Source organism: Cylas formicarius, unplaced genomic scaffold (assembly GCF_029955315.1).
Source record: "Cylas formicarius isolate icCylForm1 unplaced genomic scaffold, icCylForm1.1 PGA_scaffold_4__25_contigs__length_36172078, whole genome shotgun sequence".
NCBI classification, from domain to species: Eukaryota; Metazoa; Arthropoda; class Insecta; order Coleoptera; family Brentidae; genus Cylas; species Cylas formicarius.
The window spans coordinates 27,814,456-27,837,032 of NW_026844334.1; the positions used below are offsets into that span (position 1 = coordinate 27,814,456).

General features: G+C 32.0%; 1 protein-coding gene and 1 long non-coding RNA gene across 3 annotated transcripts in view; one reads left to right on the plus strand and one right to left on the minus strand.

The window, feature by feature from the left end:
• Nucleotides 1–18,195: 18,195 nt before the first annotated feature.
• On the minus strand, nt 18,196–20,668 carry LOC132700726 (uncharacterized). Its single transcript, XR_009618679.1, has 3 exons — nt 20,465–20,668; nt 19,101–19,180; nt 18,196–18,302 (listed from the first exon to the last, which is right to left on the minus strand). It is a non-coding gene; the product is annotated as an uncharacterized LOC132700726 (long non-coding RNA).
• Nucleotides 18,285–22,577, plus strand: part of LOC132700724 (protein timeless homolog) — a 277,802-nt gene continuing 273,509 nt past the window's right edge. For both annotated transcript variants that reach the window (XM_060668230.1, XM_060668231.1), the window contains exons 1-2: nt 18,285–18,719; nt 18,811–18,991. In XM_060668230.1, the coding sequence (XP_060524213.1) occupies nt 18,466–18,719; nt 18,811–18,991 (435 nt within the window). In that variant the 5' untranslated portion in view covers nt 18,285–18,465. The remainder of the gene's footprint in view (nt 18,720–18,810; nt 18,992–22,577) is intronic.

The window sequence follows — 22,577 nt, forward strand, 5'->3', positions numbered from 1 at the left end:
CATTCATTTAAAAAATTCAACAAAATCGGACAGAAAATGGTTAACATATTGTAGAAAAGTCAATAAATATTTGGCGCTTTCTTAATTTCGGATAGATCGATAATTTCCGGCCGTTCTGATCCTAGGAGGGTTGGCGAAATCAAAACGCTGCCAGGTCATCTGGTACATACTGATAAGAAAAGCGGAATTGGAAGAAAATGGAAGTGAAAGCTGTCCCGATTCCGTCGTCACCATACTTGTACAACACGCAATTTTCGGATCAAATGGAAAAATAATTAGTTTTCCTTTCGGGGTTGATAACATGATCTTTCGTTTAGTGAGTTTATTGTCTTTTATTTCCTTCGCATCCAAGATTCCGATACTTTTTTGATAACGATAGGTATTTCGTCGTTATTGATTCTGAGGAAATAGCGTGGGCAAACATCTAGTTCTGTTGGTGAATTAAACTGAATCCTAATTTTAATTTAGCAAAAACAAAGTTGTGCATTATTTACACCTGACATCGATTCTTGAAATATAAGGGGTTTGAAGATATTACATCACATTAGATTACTTTATATTGTACAGTCTGTCTCTAAATAGATGAGTATCAAAAATGAATTCGTAAATTGAACCTCGTATATATTATAGCACCTTTATATTCATGCATTTTTCTGTATCAATTAGGGTAGGCAATAGCTAAAACTTATGGTTTGAAATAATTTAACTAACCATATCTCAGTTAAACTATACTATACCCAAAGCCGAAGAATTCAAAAATACCATAATATACTATTTACAAAACTTCTTGATTCCTCCTGCGTTGTTGAATCAAACTTGCTAACGTTTAGCTTTTTCACAGCTTAATTGAAACGCCCTCGCATTTTGCTCTGTACCTGCATATATATTGTTTGAGGGGGCCAGAGCAAAAGGAAGGGCATTGTCTCAACTGATTGATTCTCATATTGGTGACAGGTAAAGACCTGAGTCGCGGTTAAGATTGTTTGGTTGCTTATAGATTTCTATAAACTCCAGATTTCGTGAATATGTTCCGCAACTGCTGATGAGTTTATTTGTCTTAGTCTTAAGGTTCTTTTATGACCCTTGAGCCGAGTTGATATTGTTCGTCTGTTCTCTTCAATGCATTCTTTGCCGCATATGTAAACTCCTGAAGATGTTGCGAGATATTTGGATAAGTGGCAAATCTGATTTTGACGTTACATTTTTTAACAACTTTTGAGATGTGGTCAATGATGTTTTGAATGTAATAACGGATAACAGTGGCAAGGGGGTTGCTTTCTTTGTCTTTGGAAGGTTGTGGTGAAGTGTATTTTGTGATGGAACGGTTAATATCTCTAATGTGGAAATTATTATGTTATTATGTTATAACGTTAGGTCTGATTTTCTATTGATAAGAATATCTAAGAAAAGAAGATTATTTTTATTCCATGGTAAAACGTATGTTAAGACTATAGAGTTTAAATGTCTAAGAAAATCAAGTAGGGATTCTTGACCGTGAGGCCAAATAAGAAAAGTATAACCGACCTAGCGTTTCCATTGGTTTTAGATGGAAGGTGTCGAGAGCTTTTTTCTCGATTATATTCACCATGACTGGTGATAGTGGAGAACCCATAGCTGTTCCCGACGTTCGTTCAAACCAATTTTCCATTTTTTTCTTCTCCAGTACACAGTTCATAAACTCCTAGTTGAAAAAGAGCAAAAGAAAATTGTGAATTTTTTGTATAATACGTATTCAATGTTAGTTACCTATATGAATTTAGTTCTATATACTTGGAAGGACAGTTCATTCTTAATATTGAATTTTAAAATTGACAATTGTGAGCTATTTTCGTAAATTATTTTAGTTAACCCATATTTTATTCATAGAAAGAGAAGTCCAGTTGTGTTTCCAAAGCCACGTACCATAGATTAAAACCATTGTATTCTCTAGAAAATCCGTAGAATATTGACTTATTGGAATTATCCAGTTGAATAATTTGGTGCAGTTAGTTTATCTATGGTTCTTCTTATAAGTAGCGTATGGCATTTAATTTTTAATATTGTTTTGTCGAATGGTTTATTTAATTGCATTTTTATATATCAAATATTGCAATCTTTCATTGGAACTCCATTCTATTGATTACTTACTGAATAAACAAATAAAAATAAATGCTTATGGCAACTTGATTTACGCAATGCAATATATGGTTGAAAATGGAATGCTGTAAAAAAGTATGCAAAGTTACGTTTAAAATATCGAACTTGATATCGTTTCCACACAAGCTGAGAGTTTTTTCGTCTTAACATAAAAATATTTTCGCGCCTTCATCATCGATTCCCTGTATATACGCATTGGACTTTGTGCTCGATCGACAAGAACTGGAACTCATATCGAACGATGATCTAGTTTTGAAAAAGAGAGAAAATAAATTCTTCGGTCGTCCGACCGCGCAAAACTTTAGAATCGAGCGAATGTCATCAGCTGGTCATTATCTACGAAAATTACTCATATGAAAGGACCGTTTTAATCTCCAGCATTCCGGGGTTGAGGTTCACATCGTTATAGGTCCATTGTCTTCCTGACTGAACCTCGAGGCCCGGTTATCCAGAAAATTCTAGATATTTCATCATCCCGCGCTTAATTGACTTTTCATAGTTGGGAACACTCTAAAACAATTTCCTAAATATCGTAAATAAAATAACCCGTTCCATAGGAAGAGATTTTATAGTTTCATTTCTTTCAGCGGATTATTTTTATATTCAAAACCTGTACAGTATCAATTATCTTCTCGATTCAGCAGCGTTCTTTTGTCATAGAAGATTCCGCTCTGTCGGCCCAGTCTCCAGTTTCAAAGGAAAGCGGTTATCATTCAAAGAAATTTTAATTATTTTTTCCGGAACCTCGCGATTCTCTCTTTGAAGAAACTTACCGGATATGTTGGTTTTTTCATTATTTTCCCCCCTTTGTATTAAAATCGGCGGCATATGAAATTACCTACTTTTTTTTCTTTTCGATTTTCGACCATATAAAATGCGGTCGTTATGTCCATACAGACAAACAGAAGTTTAAATTAAATAAAGTAAATAATCTCGGAATATTTCAAAAGATAAATAAAATTATTAAATCAAAAGTTTCACTGGATTGTTTTGTTGCTTTTTTCAGTTTTAAGTTCTATTAATGTTCATACACAACAATACAACAAAGAACAATGCTATTGATCTAATTAGTTAACTGTTGAGGCCTGAGATATAATAATAATAACAAAAATACTTGAATCTATAAAAAATATAATAAACACATAATATATGAAACACATAAATATCAGTTATAACTAAAAATTATATTATCAAAGCCGAGGTAGAAATTGTTTTAAATCTCATTCTAAGATATGCAGGTGCTGTTGAGATATTGACATAGCGCCTAACTGAAGTCATTCACCTTAAGTCGCCTTGTTTTTTTGGTTAATTAATAAAAAAAGAAACGCGAATTTTCTTATTGATGTGGCAAAAAACATAATCCGGAAAGGCAGGTGAAAAGCTGCCTCTACGATGAACAAAAAAAGATTAGTGGTTGCAGATTACCATTCCATCAATGAGATACAAACAAATTTTAAAATACAATACCTCAAGACAAAAGTAAACTACAATAATTATTTGTGACATACTAGTGACTCATTGATTGAAATATATTTGGGCAACTGGAGATATTTTAGAAGTAGTGGAAAATGTGTACCAAGTATTTCAAATTCGAGTCTGATGATTGGATTCTCGGAGACGGTGAGAGGGTAGCTCCAAATTTCGGAACTGTTGCGTGTTGATAAGCCCGATAATAATCTACTAAAAGATTTAAGTTGTCTTTGGTATTTGCGAAAATATGTCGCAAAAACTGAAAAAAATAAAAATTTCTGTTTTCGACTTTATTTTTCACCAGTTGCCCTAAATTAAAAAAAAAGATATGCGTTGTCGTTTGGTTTTTTTTTTTGAACCATCACGAACTTTAATATTGCTATTGAAATTTTTCATGTTTTAAATAATTTCTTTCATTACCTTTTTAAAGCTGAACTGCAAATTATATACATACTCCTGTATTTCAAAATATTAAAGAACATAATCTGGCTTAACCTGATTAGTTAAATGAAAATTTCCGTTGGAAACATTTTCAAAATTTTCGAACGTATCTCGGAAATATTGGAAATTTAAAAGAAACTTAAATTTTGTCATTCATTCAAACCCGATGTTTATTAATATATTTGCCATATTTTTTAACCATATAATCACTAAACTTACTATAGATCAATTCTTACAAACACATATAGCGAACATGGTGAGTCTCAAAATTCACTAAGGAAGAGGAAGTCCCAAATTCGTAGGGGAAACCCTGATCGACATCGTATTATTTGTTAAACCAAGAATGTGAATGCCGCATTACTATAAAATATTTTTATACATTGCACGTTGTGTATTGTAATTTTTGTTAGATTTGGAAGTTTATTTTTGATTTTTTTTATAGTATCGATTTTTAGGTAATGTTAAAATGGGGAAAACAAGACATTTTTGTGAAGTATTGCATTTCTAAGGGAGACAATATTTAGCAGTGAATGTATTGCAGTAAAATGTATTTTAAAAATGTTTCCAGGATGAAGGTATATTGAAGTAAATTTTGTAACATCTGTGTTAATCAAATCACAACAAAAATTATGTCGCATGACAAAGAATAAAATGCCTCACCAAGCGACAGTGACAATGTTGGTAAATAAAAGCATTTGAGTGATAAGTCCACTCTAAATCAGAACGGCCAGTTCCAGAAATACCACCACAACAACCGCCAAGCACAACTTTTACAGCTAGCACGATCAGCTGTCCCAGGAAGTATCGTAGATTATTTGTTGGGTGCTGTGAATAAAATAAAATAAAGGAAAAACGTTTACTTTAATTTCTTGGGACAAACTTATACAATTTAAGAACCACCAAGAAAGATAGACCTATAGTAAAAGCATTTACTTTTCTTTAACCAGGCAGACCATTGCTAAGAAATAAAAAGCAGAATTAGCATTTCACTAACTTAAATAGAAAAAAGTGAGAAAAGCAAACATCCAACTGACTGAAAACACAGACCAAACAACTTCCTAGTTTCAGATAATACAAAAAATATGTAACTTGGTTCATATCATCGCCTTTTGCATGGTCTCATCGACTCTAATCGATAAGGCTACAGTTATTGCAGAAGGAGTGAAGACAACAAACTCTGTATGAACTTTTAAGAACAAAACAAACAAACATGTGAAGCCAAACGCAGGTGCCCATAAAAACTCTATTTTGACTTCTATTTTGACCAGTTTAAAAAGTTTATACAATACTAGGCTCAGTTTACAAGAAGTTACAGTTAGCGAAGAAGCAACACAAATGATTGATAAAAATGCTAAGGATTTTGGGTTCAAATTTCCAAAGCAATTGCTATTTTTGAACCTATTAGAAAATGGTTAAAAATTCACTTTGCAGTAAAAGTATTTTGTGATATTAAAATTATAATTCAGAACAATGTTGCCTTTTTCTCATCTGTCGACAAAGAAAAATCCAAATTGTTGGAGGTTGTTCACAAAAAAGAAAAAATTAATTAATTAATGTATCTAAAAATAAACTCAATAAAAAAGTTCAAGAAATAATAGATGGAATAGGATTAACCGTTCTAGAAGTGATAAGTTTTTTGGAAAAAACCTCATATGGAAGAAGTTTTGATAACCCACTCTCCAGGTGGAAAGGACTGTGTTTATCATCTTTATTATCATAAGGAGCTTCAAGAATTTTAATTTTTGTAATTTGGCAGTTTGAACGTTTATAATCATTGTTCGGTCAAAAAAGAGAAAGAGAATTACCAATGAGAGAGACGCAAAATTGCTTTGTGTTTCCCACAATCAAAACTAAAGGATATAGAAAAAGGTGGTAGATCAATTTTTATTTCCGATTTTTAAAAACAAATGTCACCTTATTTTTGTTTATTTTTTTAAAGAATAACCATTTATTTGTATCATGGATAGTCACTCTGTGTTTTGCTTTTTTTTTGCGGTGCTTTATTATGATTGTTATAAATAAATATTCTCATTTTTGTTATTTTTTAATATTTCATATGTTTCCAACGTTTCAGGAAATATTTCCGGAAATATGTTCCGAGAATATATTTCTGGAAATTTTACACACATAAACCTAGTCAGTCCAGTAAAGATGATGATGACGAATACCTGTTTTCTTAAAATGAAGCACCTCAGAGTGATATAAAATAAATATTAATACTAATATATAAATTTGGAGTCGTTTCGGGGAAACTTATCCCTGGGGATTGGGATAATCCTATGTTAATGTTAATGTTAATGTATGATAATTACCAAGGATTAAACGTCATTTTTCGTTCGAAATTGGCGTTGCAATGCGGGCGCTTTGTCAATGCCGTTGTCGTCGGCGTCGTCGATTCTGAAGCTCAAAAACATTTTAATATTGAGCAGCGAAATCAATAAGAAAATGAACGTTGCTCGTGCATAACATTTTTTATGCGCCGTTCTATATAATAATAACCTAATTAAATGTACTTAAGGTAGAATTAAAAGCCCTCATCTGTATGTACAAGGTTTTCATTTATATTTTGACACCCACCTATCAAGTTTATTAAAGAGGATAGGCAAAAAGAAAAGTTGTAATTTTTTCAGTTATCTTCTGAACGTACCAATAAATACAAATGAGCTATACAGTAAGAGCAGTTGTGCAGTTACGTCACGTGTAGTGACATAATCAAAAATGATCCCTATGCCTTAGCTATATTGCTAACATTTTTCGATGTGTTCCGATTTTAACAAATCGAGAATAATGGTAGAAACTACTAGTGACACGGTCATAAAGCGATCATTCACAGTCAATTTCTTTAACTTAGTACATATTACTATTTTGTTATAATGAGATTATAGCAACTTGGTGCAGTGGTGTATTTATACAAACTGATGAAATAGAACGCATCAAATATATTGCAGGAGACAAATATCAATTAGATGTGTTTATTTTTGAAAAGAAGGAAAACAACAACTGGGTGAATATTAGAGGCATCGATCAAATTTTCTCTTTCCCAAGCCTCGCTTATCAGCCGGTCTGTGTGCCTACAATAGTTCTTCTATTTTTAGAAGTATTATCATTATTTTACTTGAGCAAGTGCTTCAGTCCATAAACGCAATATTATTGGCACCATAATACCATTTACAGTTTGACCACACCATCTATATCGCATTAAATTGTCAATTCTTAAAAGATTGTATTTTGAAATAATGTCATATTTAAAGAAAAAACTTAAGAACTATCTGTGCAGTTTTTCTGGCAAGTGTTGTTTCACTAACATTCATAGCTGACCTTTCATTAAACTGGACTAGAGACTGCTTGATCCAACTTTGATTAAGTATTGGCTCAATGTGGACACATTGATACGATCCATTATGTATTATTTTTAATGAAGGTTCACAAAGATTGGGCAACATCTGTTGATTGAATCACCTTTTAATATAAAAAAAAAATACATAAGTTAGTTCTTTCCCAAACAAATTAGTATTGAGCAAATGACAGTCTCCGTGGATATAATTATCGCTGTTTATAGGTTTGAAAAAGTCCACTTGTCCCATAAAAAGGAAATATAAATCACCTTTTAAAATTTTCACTGTTCATTGATCATGCTATTCCCCCGATTTGCAGCCAGATTTAAAAATAAGTCTGGCGTACTCCACAGAGCCATTTTTAGGGCTAGCACGTAAAATTATATAGCGAACTCCTTCACTATATTTTTTCCGAACTGTTTGTAGGGAATCGTCTTGCCAGCTTTTTTTTAGACGTTCCTTTATTAAATGTCCAAGTCTTGTCCAAAAATCCTGGATTGAATGAAAAGGCATCATTCTGGTTTTCATGGTTGTTTTAATCCTGTTCACGCCGTAGATTGGCCAATATCAAAGAAGTCGATATGCATTCTTCTACGATCCGCTAACCACAAAATAAAATTTTTGTCGACGGATCGTATTCGACTAGTGTCGGTTTTATCGCACATTTTAAACAATTTCGAAAGGCTGATAAAATTGGCGAGACCATTTCTCATATTCGATGTGAACGCGCGGCATTTTTAATTAAAAATGTGACAAATAACCCGCCAACTCTTTTTACGTTCTCTGCCACCGAAGGCAGTCGATCATTTTTTATTTTAAATACGGTAAAGGAGATTCTCGCGTATTCAGCAGAACCAGATTTTTTTGAATTCAAAAAAGCAAGTAAGCGTATTTTGACTCAATAAATGACAGTGAAGCTGTTACGTGGTACCATATCAAAATGAACCCAATACAATAGTGCAACGCTTATTTGGTGAGAATGATAGGTGCAGCTGAATAATTTTAAGAAGTTGATTTGGAATTGCGAGTGCAAAATGTTCCTCTAGAAAGTCAAACAATTTAGCAGAAAAACTAGCAACTAAGGAAAACAATATCTTGATATGTAGTTAAAACCTTATTATGTGGCACCGAAACTTGGTCAACAACACTTAGGAGTAGGGTACTAAAGAAAACAAATTTGAATTTTTACGTATATTATAGGAAATTAATATCAATTGCAAAAAGAAAATGCAGGGAAGAGATAGTCTGTATAGATGAGAAACCTGTCAGAAAATGCAGCACTAAGAAACGAGGAGAGAAAAAAAAAGAAGCAATTAAAACCCACAAAAGAATAAACAATACATCTAGTAAATATCCGTATGGAAACCAACGTTTCGTATTTTAACCACAGGTTCCCGCAGAAAAATAAATATTATATTTTTTGTAAATTAAGTTTTATGTTGAAAAAGTCATAATGTATTTTTAATTGTCATCGAAGAGAATAACACAACGTTCCGTCTCTATTTCTCCGGAAATGGAAAACAAAACTTACTTAGTTTAAATCCAGCTTTACCGTGTAACTTCAATTTGCTTACTCACTGTCAGATAACTTTAACGAAAAAAATTTTTCGGGCGAATTTTCATGAAGAATTGCGTCGATTTTGTAAGATACATGTACTACTGAAATCTCCCAATGTTGCGTATAGAATTTCCGCTACATCCGAGCAAAGCAAACAATGGTGAAATTCCTTTTGGGCATATTTGTACTATCAAATGTTTTTCTATTGTTTGCATTATTGTCATCGCTCACATGGTATGGATGACCAATGGCGTTTATCTAAAAATGCACAATAACTTTTTACCAATTTCGCGATCGGGTGAATGCGGAAAATTACGAATTCTTGTCATGTTTAAACCGTTTCATTGAAGATTATTAGACTGTAGACAGAATATTTAAATGGCACGTGAGACCCAGCAAGACTGCCGTGGTTTTTGCCAATATGATTTCGCGGCACCTTTTCATAATGTGTCTGTCGGGGGAGATATCAGCGTGGATAATTTAGGTTCTTCAACGGACGAAAATGAGGAGAAGTCTAACAGGAAGACTTCTCTCGTTGAAAATAATTGCGATCGATAAAGTACTTCTACAATATTAGTTAATTTTTGATTAATTAAAAAAATAATAAATTTAATAAGAAAATAAACAATTTATATTTTTTGTCTTTTAACAATTTTTTTTAGGAAGCAGAAACAACAGCCGAACAAACACCCAATATATTTATAACTAGTTAAATTAGGATTTTTATATATTAAAAATAATGACAAAAATAATTCCTACATTTTGGTTACTTCAATGAATTTAAAATTATTATCGACTTTTGATAAAATTAATTTACTTGGGTCTCATACATTTGCTCCTTATAAAAAATTTTGTTCTGCCTTACGCGGTGACGTTACAAATTTTAAATACTTTAAATACTTCAGTAGGTGGGAATTGCTTAAATAATTTAAACTATATTTACGTTCGGGTGGCAATTTTGTGAAATTCCAATTCAAAATGCGTGTAAACTTATTGCGTTGGTGAATTTAAAAATATTTAGCATGTGTGATCTAAATCTTCTTGTAAAAATTTTTTTTGTCACGAAATCTTACAAAATAAATGTGGCGAAAATAAATCTTTGCCAAGTTGGTAAACTATAGACTAAGTTTTTATCTAAATCATTTTGATTCGGAATATCAACCTATATTGAAACACACATTCGAGGCGTTTCGGAAAACTCGACCTATTGCCAATTCTCGCTTACCGCTGATGGAAATAAACATATCGGAATTCCCATTTAATAATTTGAACTGACACCATCACTCAACCGAACCATTAACAATTTTTGCGAAGTTGACGCCATCTAAAACTTTGGCAATAATCATCCAAACGCTACATATATTTTAAACAATTTTCCAAAGTTTTCTCATAAATTACCAGCTCCGGTTTCTATGCGCCACTGCGTTATAAAAGTAGAGCTGTGAATTGAACGAACCGATTTAACTTAGCGAAATGAATAAATAATATTAAGATAAATGCGTTTGTACAATGATCGGGTACCGACTACATGTCGTAGTATGTACCTCGAGTACTAGACAAAAAAAGGCAGGAACTTAAATTCGAAAGACACAGGTTTTTTGGAATATTATGCAATAAGTTTTATAACTGACACTTTAGCCACGAGTTTGTTTAGGCACGATTTGAGCGCAGCGGGACAAGTCACATTTTTACAAAACCGTATAAATGCATTAACTGAGTAAGATGATGAATGCTGAACACATAGAACTATTGGTGGAAAACATCCGATCGCTTCCAAACTCGTAACTAAAGTATCGTTTATAAAACTTATAGTATATTACACCATAAAATCTTTGTCTATCATTTTATTGGACAATTTTTTTTAAGTCGTAATAAGAAATAATAATAATACGATAGTGTTTAACAAAGTTGCAATCTTAAAATCGAAACCTATTTTTCATTATAGAATACCTTATACCTATTTTGTTGATGAATTTTAACGCAACTTTGTAAACCTATTGGGAAAAAGAAATATTTGTCGCCGTCGCGTCTATAATTTTGAAAAGGAAGCTTCATTTATTCGAATGTATTACTAAAAGTTTAGTAATGCGCGTAAGCCATTATTTCATACAGGAGATTTTCTAAACTCTTTCCAAATTTTCTCTAATTTTTCAAATAGTTCCATTATAACCCTGTACCTAACTGCTTTATCGTTATTAGCAAAACAAGCAACCTATTTATTCAATTGGAAATGGAAATATATTTTTGCATTAATATCCTGCTAACTTACAATAGTACTTTATGCAGCAAGTTTTATAAACGCAACCTTAATAATGCAAAATGGCTTTCTTTCACTTTAAAAATATTTATAGTATGTTGTAGTCCTGAGTGTTGTAATAGTTCTCAATAAAAGTCTTCAGAGGCCCAATTCAGTCATATCTAGTCTTCTAGATATTGGTGCTCAAATTTTCTTATAATTTTAACAATAGTCCACAATAAATAAAAAACATAATTTTTTGACAAAATTGTTAATGTAGATTTTTACTTATTGTATGGTATTTTAAATTTGAAATAAATTTTATATAAACGGTGAACCAAAATATTTATAAAGAGTTTATTATATAATACTCCAGATTTTCACAAAACTCTGATTCTCGATTTTTAATACTTGGTGTTTTAAATTACTGAGAAATCTCTGACTTATAAAAACTAAATAACAAAATAACCATTTGACCCAGTCCAATGTCGACAAGTAAACAGTTACTGTGAGTAAATGGCATTAATTTTGTTTCAATTTTTTATTTTACTTCAAAGCTTTCTAAGGATTTTGAAGAATTTAAGTGAATTTTAGAATAACATCCGATATCAATTTTTCTGCGATACATTTTGTGATATCCTGTATGTCAATAATTAAAAAAATTGATTTTGCTGTTTTTTTTTCATGGTATTTCAAATTTTTGAGATTTTTTAATATTTACAAAGAAATTTATTTTGAAGTACGTATATCTGTGAAGTGAACCATTATTGTGAACTAAGTCATATATTATTTAATTAATATTTATTCTTTCATTTAGACAATAACAATTACAAAAATACCATAGGAAAAATAAGCTTGTTTTCAATATAGAAAACAAAATAGGATGCATTTTACATCTTTTTATAAATAATAAATTTAACATGTAATACTATACAATAAGATTTTTGTCAACAAAGTAAAGATTCTATAATGGGCTATTGTTAAAATTAGGGGTTGTACAACTATGAGCACATCTTAAGATATCTCGAAAACTTTCAATTCAAGATTACATTATACTATATTTTCTTAGAATTGGTTTGAGGCCATCCTGCGTGAGAAAATTGAGGGGTGCTTTTTCATGTGCTTCTTCTTTTATGACCACTAGTTTTTGAGGAACGTGTGACGTACCTGTCAGAACTGACAAATGTCAAAAACCCTAATTGAGTGGCTGGAATCTACCAAAAACCTCCGATCCCTTCCAAACTCGTGATAAAAATTCGGGGAAAGCTCGAAGTGCCTTACTACAATTTTATCAGGCTGTTATTTGCTAAAAATAAGTTTTTAAAAGCTTAAATTACTCTGTATTAAGTAAACATACACCTTGAAATAGCAAACAAACTTAACTATGAACTATATTAACGTCCATTTCTAATCCTAGAAAGCATTCAATTAATGGATATGGGATCACAGAAAAAATCGTGAGAAAAATGATATTAAGCAAGCATCCATAGACAATATAAACAGTTCTTAAAACAATCAACATGCAAAAATATATAGGGTATTCAATTTAAAAAAGATATTTTTATATTGTATGTTTTTCAAAATAGCGATAAATAAGGAAGCCATACTATTGCGCTACCTCATATAATAGTAAAGTAATTGCAATTTTTAATAAAAAATATCCCCAAATAGTGACATGAGATATAGATGGCGCACGATTTGAGAATTCGGGTGGCGTACAACAACGTGGAAAGTCAAATAACGAACGAATAAAAATTGCACCCCATTAAGTATCCAACATGTTTGGGACAAAACACGCAGTTTCCACAATTTTGCGTCCGAGGAAGGCATACGAATGAGAAATTATTTGTAGCGAATCCATCTTTCTCGTTGCGACATACGAAAACAATGACCTCTTTCAGGAAAGGCGTCAATGGCGTTTCCAACTTACAAAAGTTGGCAATTTTTTGAACTAAGTTCCCAATTACATGCCGATAAAAATCGCTAAAAAATTGGAGCGTCACAATAGAGCTGAATACTTTACCGAACAGCGGAATAATAGAAATTTTATCTCAATTTAAAAAAATGAATCCGATAAAGAAACTTTAAACTAACTTTTCCAAATAAATTGCGAAGTAATTTTGAATGAAGTGCTGGCTTTAATTGAACCGAACACTTTTGAGTTTTTTTTGTGACTAAAAGTTTTAAGGCTGCTTATCTGGAAAAGTGTTTCTTTAACATCGACTTCTCTAAAATGAGTAACCAACGAAGCGAAATGAGGTGACAGTAGAAGGAAACGCAAAATAAACTACCGACCCACTACATTTCACATTCTATTTGTCAACATGACTGTTAAACATCTAAGGTAAGAACTTTTCATTTTGTTGATGGATAGTTTAGGTTAGTCTTCAATAATTCATATCAAATTTAGTCGACTAGTATTTTAAATTGCTCTCCTTTTAAATTCATTTTATGCAGCGTATCCAAAATGGGTAATATGATGGTATCTATAATTTTTTTAATTTTTTATAATGTTGTTTATAATCAATTTTATAAGGTACATACCCAACCCAATTTTATTTTTTTTATTTCTTATCACATAATACCAAGTTTTATAAATGACAACATGTTAGTCACGAGTTTATTTAGGCACGAACAAAGTGAACAACAAAGAGTTGGAAAAAGATATATAAGAATAATTCGATTTTTATGCCATTTAAATGAAGATTGCACTTTGACTTAAAAATTTCATTCTTATAAAAACTTCCTGTTTTGTTCCATCAATATAACCAATTTTCTTCGGACAAAAAATATCAAAAGACTAAACCAGCTAACATTAAGCTGTTGAAAGAAAAAAATATTAAGAGAGTGTAGTTAGTAACTAGAATAATCAAAACGAGTCTTAGTTCCGTTTAGGGTATTTTCTGTTAAAAAATGCGCAACAGTCTAAGAAATTATTGAAGCACGACAATTAATATTTGTTAAATAATCTTATAATTGATTAAAGTAGCTATCCAAATGAGAACGCAACCAAACAGGTATTCTGGATGCTCATTGCTTGCTTAATAGACTCCAAACGACACATTATAGAATATGCGAAAGGGAAGATGAGACAGCAATGTAAACCACCTTTCTCCAATTACAGATACAGAGAATACATAGGTATGCTTTCTCAATTCTTTAACTATAAGATCATTTGTTTCGCGTAAAATGCAAACCGGATTCTAGAGAAAGTAGCGGGCAAGCAAAAAAGAGCATTTCTCAGGGTTTGCAGTATTTTGCCTCCGAGACAATCTAGTCATAGTAGTAAAAGCGGTCTTGCAAATGTAGTAGGGGATATCTTTAAGCCTTATGATGATAACAAAATTACTGCCTTTCATTTCATTTATTCAGTACACAGGATTAGTTTCATTCAAATTATCCCCTTTAAATCGCAGAACGCGAAAAGTAATATTTAACGAATCAACAATTAGTATTAGTATAGTAGTATTAGTATTAGTATAGTAGTATTATAGGTCCAGTTTTGTTTGCGATTTGTACATTCAGGTTTACAATAGTATATTATTATCATCTTTGTACTGATGACACTCAACTGTACTCTTCTTAATCTGAGAAATAATGTAACCAAGACATGGCAACGTAGCATGTTAACATTCCTGCCGCAGAAAGTTCTAGGTTTAAATCTATCCTTAGCACTCAGCATGTATCGATGTGCGAGCGCCCTCTCCTCAGACAACTCACGATAACCGATATTTTAAAAATCTTCACGGAATAGATCTTTAGTTTCTGAACTATCATATTAATTTAACTGTGGCAAGAATCGAACTTGGTGACGTTTCGAAAATCATCTGGTTGACTTCTTCATAGCTTTACTAAAACAGTCCAGATTCAGTTAAGCTCTGAAGAAGATTGGCGAATCGTCAGCAAGTTTGATTCAACAAGAACTGACCCAGTAGGAATACAGAAGTTTTGGAAATAGTAGTATTAATTGTGATTTAAATTGATTTAACGATTGTGTCGCTCAACATATGCTCGTACTTAATTCTAAAAAGTAAAAGTCTATAAAGAATTCTGCTTTGCCTTTTAGTAGCAGTTTCAAAAGTTTCGGACTTACTCTAGATTGTATGCTAAATTTCAGAGAGCAAATCACAAGCAAATTAAATATTTCTTGGAGCAATATAAAATTACTACAGGTTACTAAAAGGTTTCTTTGCAATACTCTGGTACTACAGCTTAATCATAGAGAACCATCGTATTCAAAACTTTCAAAACTCTTGTGTTGAACTGGTATATGAAGTTCTAAGTAGAACTCATATTTCCCCATATCCGGATTACTTGAAGAGGTCTTTCTTATAGTAAATTGTAAATCAATATGTTTCGTTAATAGACTTTTCATTAACGCTACTGGCCCTGAAAAATAGGTGTAAAAATTGCCTTTTTAGTAAGCAAAATGCCTACTAGCAAGATTACATTTTCGTTTCTACCTAATTAATAATTTAGTTAGATATTTCCGTGTTCTTAATTCCCTTCCACTCCCCCACTCCAAGCATTCTCTGTTCCATTGTCTGTCTGTTAAATTTTGAACAACGGCATTATAGTCCCACGTTTCATTTGGTACGAGCGGAGTGAGCGCTTGACAAACATATGACAGAAGAAGTTCATCGAAATGTTTTGCACTACACTTTCACTACGACCAAAAGTTTTTTTGGTAAATTTTTGCTAAACAGTACTAATACCATGGGTACATTCAGGTTTACTTTCTTAATCCATCAGTGAGTGGACATTTCTAAAAGGAGCACCCACCAAATATTCTGATCTGAATTTATTCACAAGATGGTACAACCATTAACATTATTAGTTACTTAAGGACGCAATTTTTCTCAAAATTCAAAACAAAATCATATCATTTCTTTAAAAGCGATGCACGAAATGTATTCGAATTGGAATGCTGGCCGGATGAACTCTGCACATCGATATTAACGTGCCATTTTCCCTCCTCATCAAATATTACCTCAATTATTCACGTTTTCGTTGAGGTACAACGATTCGGGCCCAGTCGGCCGTCGGGACAGAGTTTTCGATTTGATGGAATTGCCAATGCGTAAATTTTCAATACGGGTTATTTATTATTCTGTGTTTATAATTGCAGAACGATTTCCATGCTTTTCGCATAGAAAATTTCTTGAAAGCTCGAAACGAATTGGCAGGCGAATAAGCATCAATTTTCAATTTTAAATTTTTGCACCCAAAATTATCTTAAAGTATATTATGCATCAAATGTGACGGACGACATTTTAGGCACAAGAGGAGCGCAGCTTACCAAGTGCTTAATAAGCGAGCAGCTGAAGAAGTTTGTCGAAGTGTTTCATAGTATACTTTTTTTATGAGTATTAGTGCTTACATAACTTGTGCAAAACAGCATATGAGTGGCGTGTGAAGTGATTAGCAGAACTGACAAACAACAAAATAGAAAACCCGAAGTGGCTCATGACGGTGCTTTAACGAAGCTGGCATCTTGAAGTAACACTTTGCTCAACTCACATTAGATTGATGTTTCTCTGTAAGTTGTGTTTTATCCAACCATATGCAAAAATGTATTCATTATATACTTATGTTACGGTTAAAGCGTCAACTTGGCTAGTTTGCACACCAGCTGGAACAATCCAATTGTCTGGTTGTCTTGATGGAAAATCATATTTATTGTATTGGTTGGTTTGTATACCCACAGAACAGTATACAATTTACAAACTACACATAGTAAATGGATAAAATGTAAACTTAATTTCCGCAGTAGTACACATTAACTAACTCGTTGGTTAGTTTGTAAACTAACCAATTCTTTTGGTCAATTTATTAAAAAAGTGAAGTTATATTTAGTGTTGCCTTGTTGTAAACTGCTGGTTTTTCTGCGAATCTGGTCATTAAAAAATGAATCAATCAGAAGGCTGACCCCGAAATAATATTAGGAAGCGCTGCAGGGAAAGTTTCAGTACGAAGGGTTGCACAAAAAAAGTGTAAATGCTGTGCTTCGGGATATACGTGAAACAGCAAGTGCCACAAAAGTGCAACTTGCTCCAATTCATAGTTTTTTTTGCAATTTTGAAATTTATAATATCACTTTTATGTGATTTTTTTCACTTATATCCAAGTTGTACCCATATAGCTGTTAGATATTATGGTGGCCCTACTACGGTAAAAACACGCCGCATGCATATGTTGACTGGACTTTCTGAAATTTTTTTTCATAGTTGCTTGGCAAGTTGCTCGATTATCGGCCTAGGCAAGGCCTCTATATTGCTAGTATTTCACCTATAAATCAACTATTTCTGACAAACTATTATGTTTATTATATTGAACTAAATTAACCAAACAGGATTGGTTGGTTTGAGACTTCACAGGTTATCCAAATACTGTGTCTAGTTTCTAAAGAAAACCCTGGTTGATTTGGGATAATTTTCTTATGTTTGCGGTAAATATTGTAGATTGTAGAGTCTGTAAACTAAGTGAATAGTACACAAAGTATAGAAACAACTAGATATTTGGAGAGCTTAATTATTATCCAGCTTGTCTCCAAACTAGTCAAGTTAACACCCTAGCCATAAAACACACAATAACTCATGAACCCATAATATAAGCCCATAATCACAAAAAGAGATATATAATTATTTTAATATTATCTAAATTTTTGAGTAATTTTCGTCGATTCGTTTATTGTTTTTTTTTTTAGAAGGAAGCCAAATGACCGAGAGTTAGTATCCGATAGTTTAAAAAAAGTGTCGCTACAAATGAATGGTTTTTTTCATTAAAGTATTTATGATAAATATACATTTATTTATTAACACATTATAAAAACAAACCTCTTATGACTATTTTCGTCCAAAAGTCCTAACTTATTCTGCACGCAAAAACGGCTAATTCAAATTTCTTGCAATTCGGCATTAGATACAGTAGAAAAAATGCATTTAAAAATATATGTGGACACTGCATCGCTTCTACCAGGCTTTATAGTTAGGTTTTAAAAATAAATTTAAGCGGTTAATGAGAGTATTTTGTTACAGTCGTAGTTCAAACGTAGGGTAGACCGTTCGTCCTTATTTAAGTAGTTCGGATTCCGTCAACATCCATTTCCCGCCCGAAATTTGTCGACCTACAAAACATAACCTTGAATTGATTGTTATTGTACCAACTTTGTAAGTCAGTTTTAAACTTCGTTACGGATGTGTTTAATCAAGGTAATGGCTACCAGTGAGAAGTTCGGAAGTAGTATTTTTTTTGATGCGGAATGCAAATAAACCAATAAGAATTAGAGAATGTCCTCTTTATTGTCGGCTGATTTAGCGGCCGCTTGCAATGCATTGGGTTATTTTGATCCGAAAACTAGTAAATACTATGCCGATGCGAATACCTTGGAGACAGTTAAAGATCTAATACGGTATTTGAGAAAAGACGATGAAAATTACGATATTCGAAGGCAGCTTGGTGAGACTAAAGTGTTGCAGACTGACCTGTTGCCCCTGCTTAAGAACTACTGGGAGGAGACTGATTTATTTGATGTTCTGTTAAGGTACATAGTTGTTTTTGGTTGTTCAATGGTTTAAACAACAATATTTTTTGGAGGAATACTCGTTCCTATTTTAAATATATGTTTGTTTCAGATTGATTGTAAATTTAACTACACCAGCACTTGTGTTATGGAACGAAGAAGCTCCTGTAGAAAAAATATCACGCAATCATTTTTTACAAATAGAAGACCATCTTCAGGGCTATAAAGAAGCCTTTGCCGATGAGGCAGTTTGGGCTGTGCTGAGTACTAGACTGAGTAAACTTTTAGAATTGGTATGTTAACATTTTTCTATTCTGTTCTCGGGAAAATATCAGATTCCACAGACTGTGAGCTATTCAAGATATTAGCACAAACAATAAAGCCTATATCCAATATACTTACCTTCTAGAATTTCCAATGGAATATACAATTTTTTTGATATCCGCCGCAATTACCTCTTTAACATATCTAATACTTTTAACCTAAAACAATGATGCATATATTGATTTTGATTAGTATGAGTTTTAACTGAAGTTTTAACATAAGGTGTATGGTCTATCTCCAAATCATTTCAAAGGTTAAGGGGTGTGCAACATGATATACAAATGATTTCAAATTTACTTTAAGTAGGAATTGGTTTATATGATAGTCTTGAATCATTACAGGGTAAAATTAACAATATGCTAGAGTGCATGGTAAACAACTTTTTGTTAAAACTGTTATTCAAGTATGGCTAATTTATCTTGTCAGTGTCTCGATCTAATTTTTAAAGTTATTGAATACATTTTTACATAGGTAAGGTACCTACTTATCTACTATGAAGTTAGTAACTTTTGAGAAAACTACATAAACAGTTTCTTGGGATTATTCAGCAGATATGCTATAGGATATTTAAACCATTGCACTGTGTCAAAACGCTTTTAATATAGTATAAGTAATTGTATAGACAATTCATTTTCCAATAGTAAAACTGCTGCCCTAGACACTGTAAATGTGTTCTGTTATCTTTATAGTAAATCAGTGGGTATGCTTTTTCATTGAAGAAACATATAGAGGATAAAAGTTACATTAAACAATCCCAAACATACTTTCCAGAATCTTTTTTGCGAAACCTCAAATTTTGTTGTCATTGTGTTGACTATTTTAGCTTATTTTCTAAAATATTGTAATTACAAATGATTTGCAGTATCTTATTAATTATTTCTTTTACCAATTAGAAACGAAGTTCCTTTTGAAAAAAATTTATTATTCCTTACCGGGATGACATAAGAATGAAGGAACATTCTATAACATTTAAACGGCTTGAGATAGCGATTTGAAAGTTGGAATGGTTAATATAGGCTGAATGTCCAATTATTTGACAATGGTTTGAGCGGAAACGACAGTAACTTTCGATGTTTAAATGGCACAACCTATTTTTTTTGCATTGTTGGATTCAGGACATCATTCTACGTAGGATGTTGTTTTGTTTCCTTAAATTTCGATTTTGGAAAATTATGTCTAGGTTGCAGTGCAGAAAAAACTCTCGACAAGCTCATGCAGTGGAAGGAAAAAAAACATATTAATATTTAAAAAAAAATAAAATTCAAAGGAGGGTGGGTTCCTTCTGAGATTCAGCGATTAGAATTTTTTGTGTTTTAGTGTTTTGTATTTTTATTATTGTTTTATTATTTATTTATTTATTTATTTATTATTATTATTATTATATGCTTTTGGAATGAGGGGATACAATCAAAAACTAACGTAAGTATTGTATGTATACATACGCCATAAGCAGTTTTTCCGGAAACTCAACTGCCTGAACTTTTTTACATTAAGCGTTCTTTTCTTGAACGGATTTTAGGCGTTGTTTAATATCGCTATATTTGCATCTGTATCAAATTAAGTATCTTCTGGAGCGTTCAAAATCGAGTTGTCGCTAGCGAATTCCATCATCATTTTCAGATTGCGTCAACTTCAATTTTAATGGAAGCCAGTCCTGAACTGCTGTACCGATTGCAGTTGACCATTAAGCCTGAAGTCTATCAAACAACTCTTTCATTCGCTGGAGTACACTTTTCGAGCTTGGTCATTAGTTGCTAATATCGAACGTTTTCATGGAACGTTATACATCAAAGCAAAATCATTATCGATTAAAATTTCCCTACGCAAATAATTAATGTAGTTACGGGCATCGACTGATAACATGTTTGTAATTCTATTAGACGAGACGCTTTTATCAATTTGGCATCCTATTGACTAAAATTGCATGTGCCCACTCGCTTATTAAAGTCGGACTTATCTATCGTCGATCTAAAGGATTACCTTCGTAATTTAAATAACACGATATTTCTGAAATCAGAGTAACGGTTTTGGTTTTTTTTTATAATATATTTGTAAGACTGTAGCAAGCTATCCAGAGATTATCATAAAGTCAAAGTTACGTTTTGAACAGAAATAACAGATTAAGTAGGCAACACTTACTTAGTGATGGAAATTTAAAACCTTTTCCTTCTTTCAATATGGTTTTCGTTATGGTAGGTTATCGCCTGTTTATCCTAGTAAAGCCTCTCCTGAGGACTATGTTCAGCATCCACAGCGGTCCTTCGATGGATCTTTTCCTGACTGGTAGATTATTGTTTGCTATTTTTGGCAATCGGTCGTCGTTTATTTTGTATACGTGGTTATTCCAAAATTTTCTTCGTATTCTAACCCATTTTGACACGTTTTCATTTTTCACTGTGTTGTATAGTGATTGTCCTAACATGGATGTTACTGTTTTCATTTCCACTGTGCTATATGTTCGAGTATAGATCTAACTGCGCCGGTATTGTATCCTTGCTTTGTTCTCATTGTTTAGATATTTGTTCCTACATATATCTTTTAGGCATCCCAAAAATACGAGAAGAATTCTATGCATTTTAATCTGCTTTAATAATATTAAATTTGAACTCTATAGTTCATTCATTAATAGAAACTATCATAAAATAAGAAACTACATAGTTTAATAATTTGTTTAGACCAAAATTATTTTGTATTTAATCCCATCCCATATTCAACACCGAACCCAAAATTTATAAAACAATAAAATAGATATTAGAACCTAGCAAGAAAATTTGGAAATATCTATCTAAATTTGATCTTAAACCATAGGACATTTTTTTAAAAAATAATTAAGCTAAATTACGAAAAATCAAAAATCCTTAGTCTACAAGTTGAAATGTGGATCATGACCCAAAATTTATTTCGGACAAACAGGTAGAACATTTAAGAACCGCATTAACGAACATAAAATGGCGTATAAAAATAAAAGGTCGAATTCTCAGAATTGCACAAGTTTGGCTATAATTTTGATATTTTATATAATCAATCAAGAAACAAAAAACTAAATTTGTTGGAAGCCATGGAGATTAACAAAATGAGATATTCGAATCTATTACTTAATGACTTACTTAATGTTGCCTCTCATAAATCATTAAATTACTTTCAACATCTGAACATTTTTTGTTCTGAATAAAGCAATTTTTTGTCAAGAATTCTCTATACCTATTTATATTATTTATATATTTACAACTAACAATGTGGCAGTATTTTTCACACAAGTAATATAGATAAAATAGATTCAAAAAATGGCACAGCTCATTTTCGCTTGTACGAACATTTTGTAAAGAAGAAATAAATTTCAATTAAGCACACCCTGTTTTCACAAGATAGCTTCTTTAATTTCTAGGGTTAACAAAATATTAAAAAATAAATTGGTAACAAAATTTTAATATTCTTAACGGAGGTGTCGTTACAGGTACGTCTTATTTTACCCCCCAACTTTATGGAGATATTTTTTGGGTGAGAATGAAGTTTTGGTTAACAACTATGAAGTAAAAATATTGTAAATTATTTTGT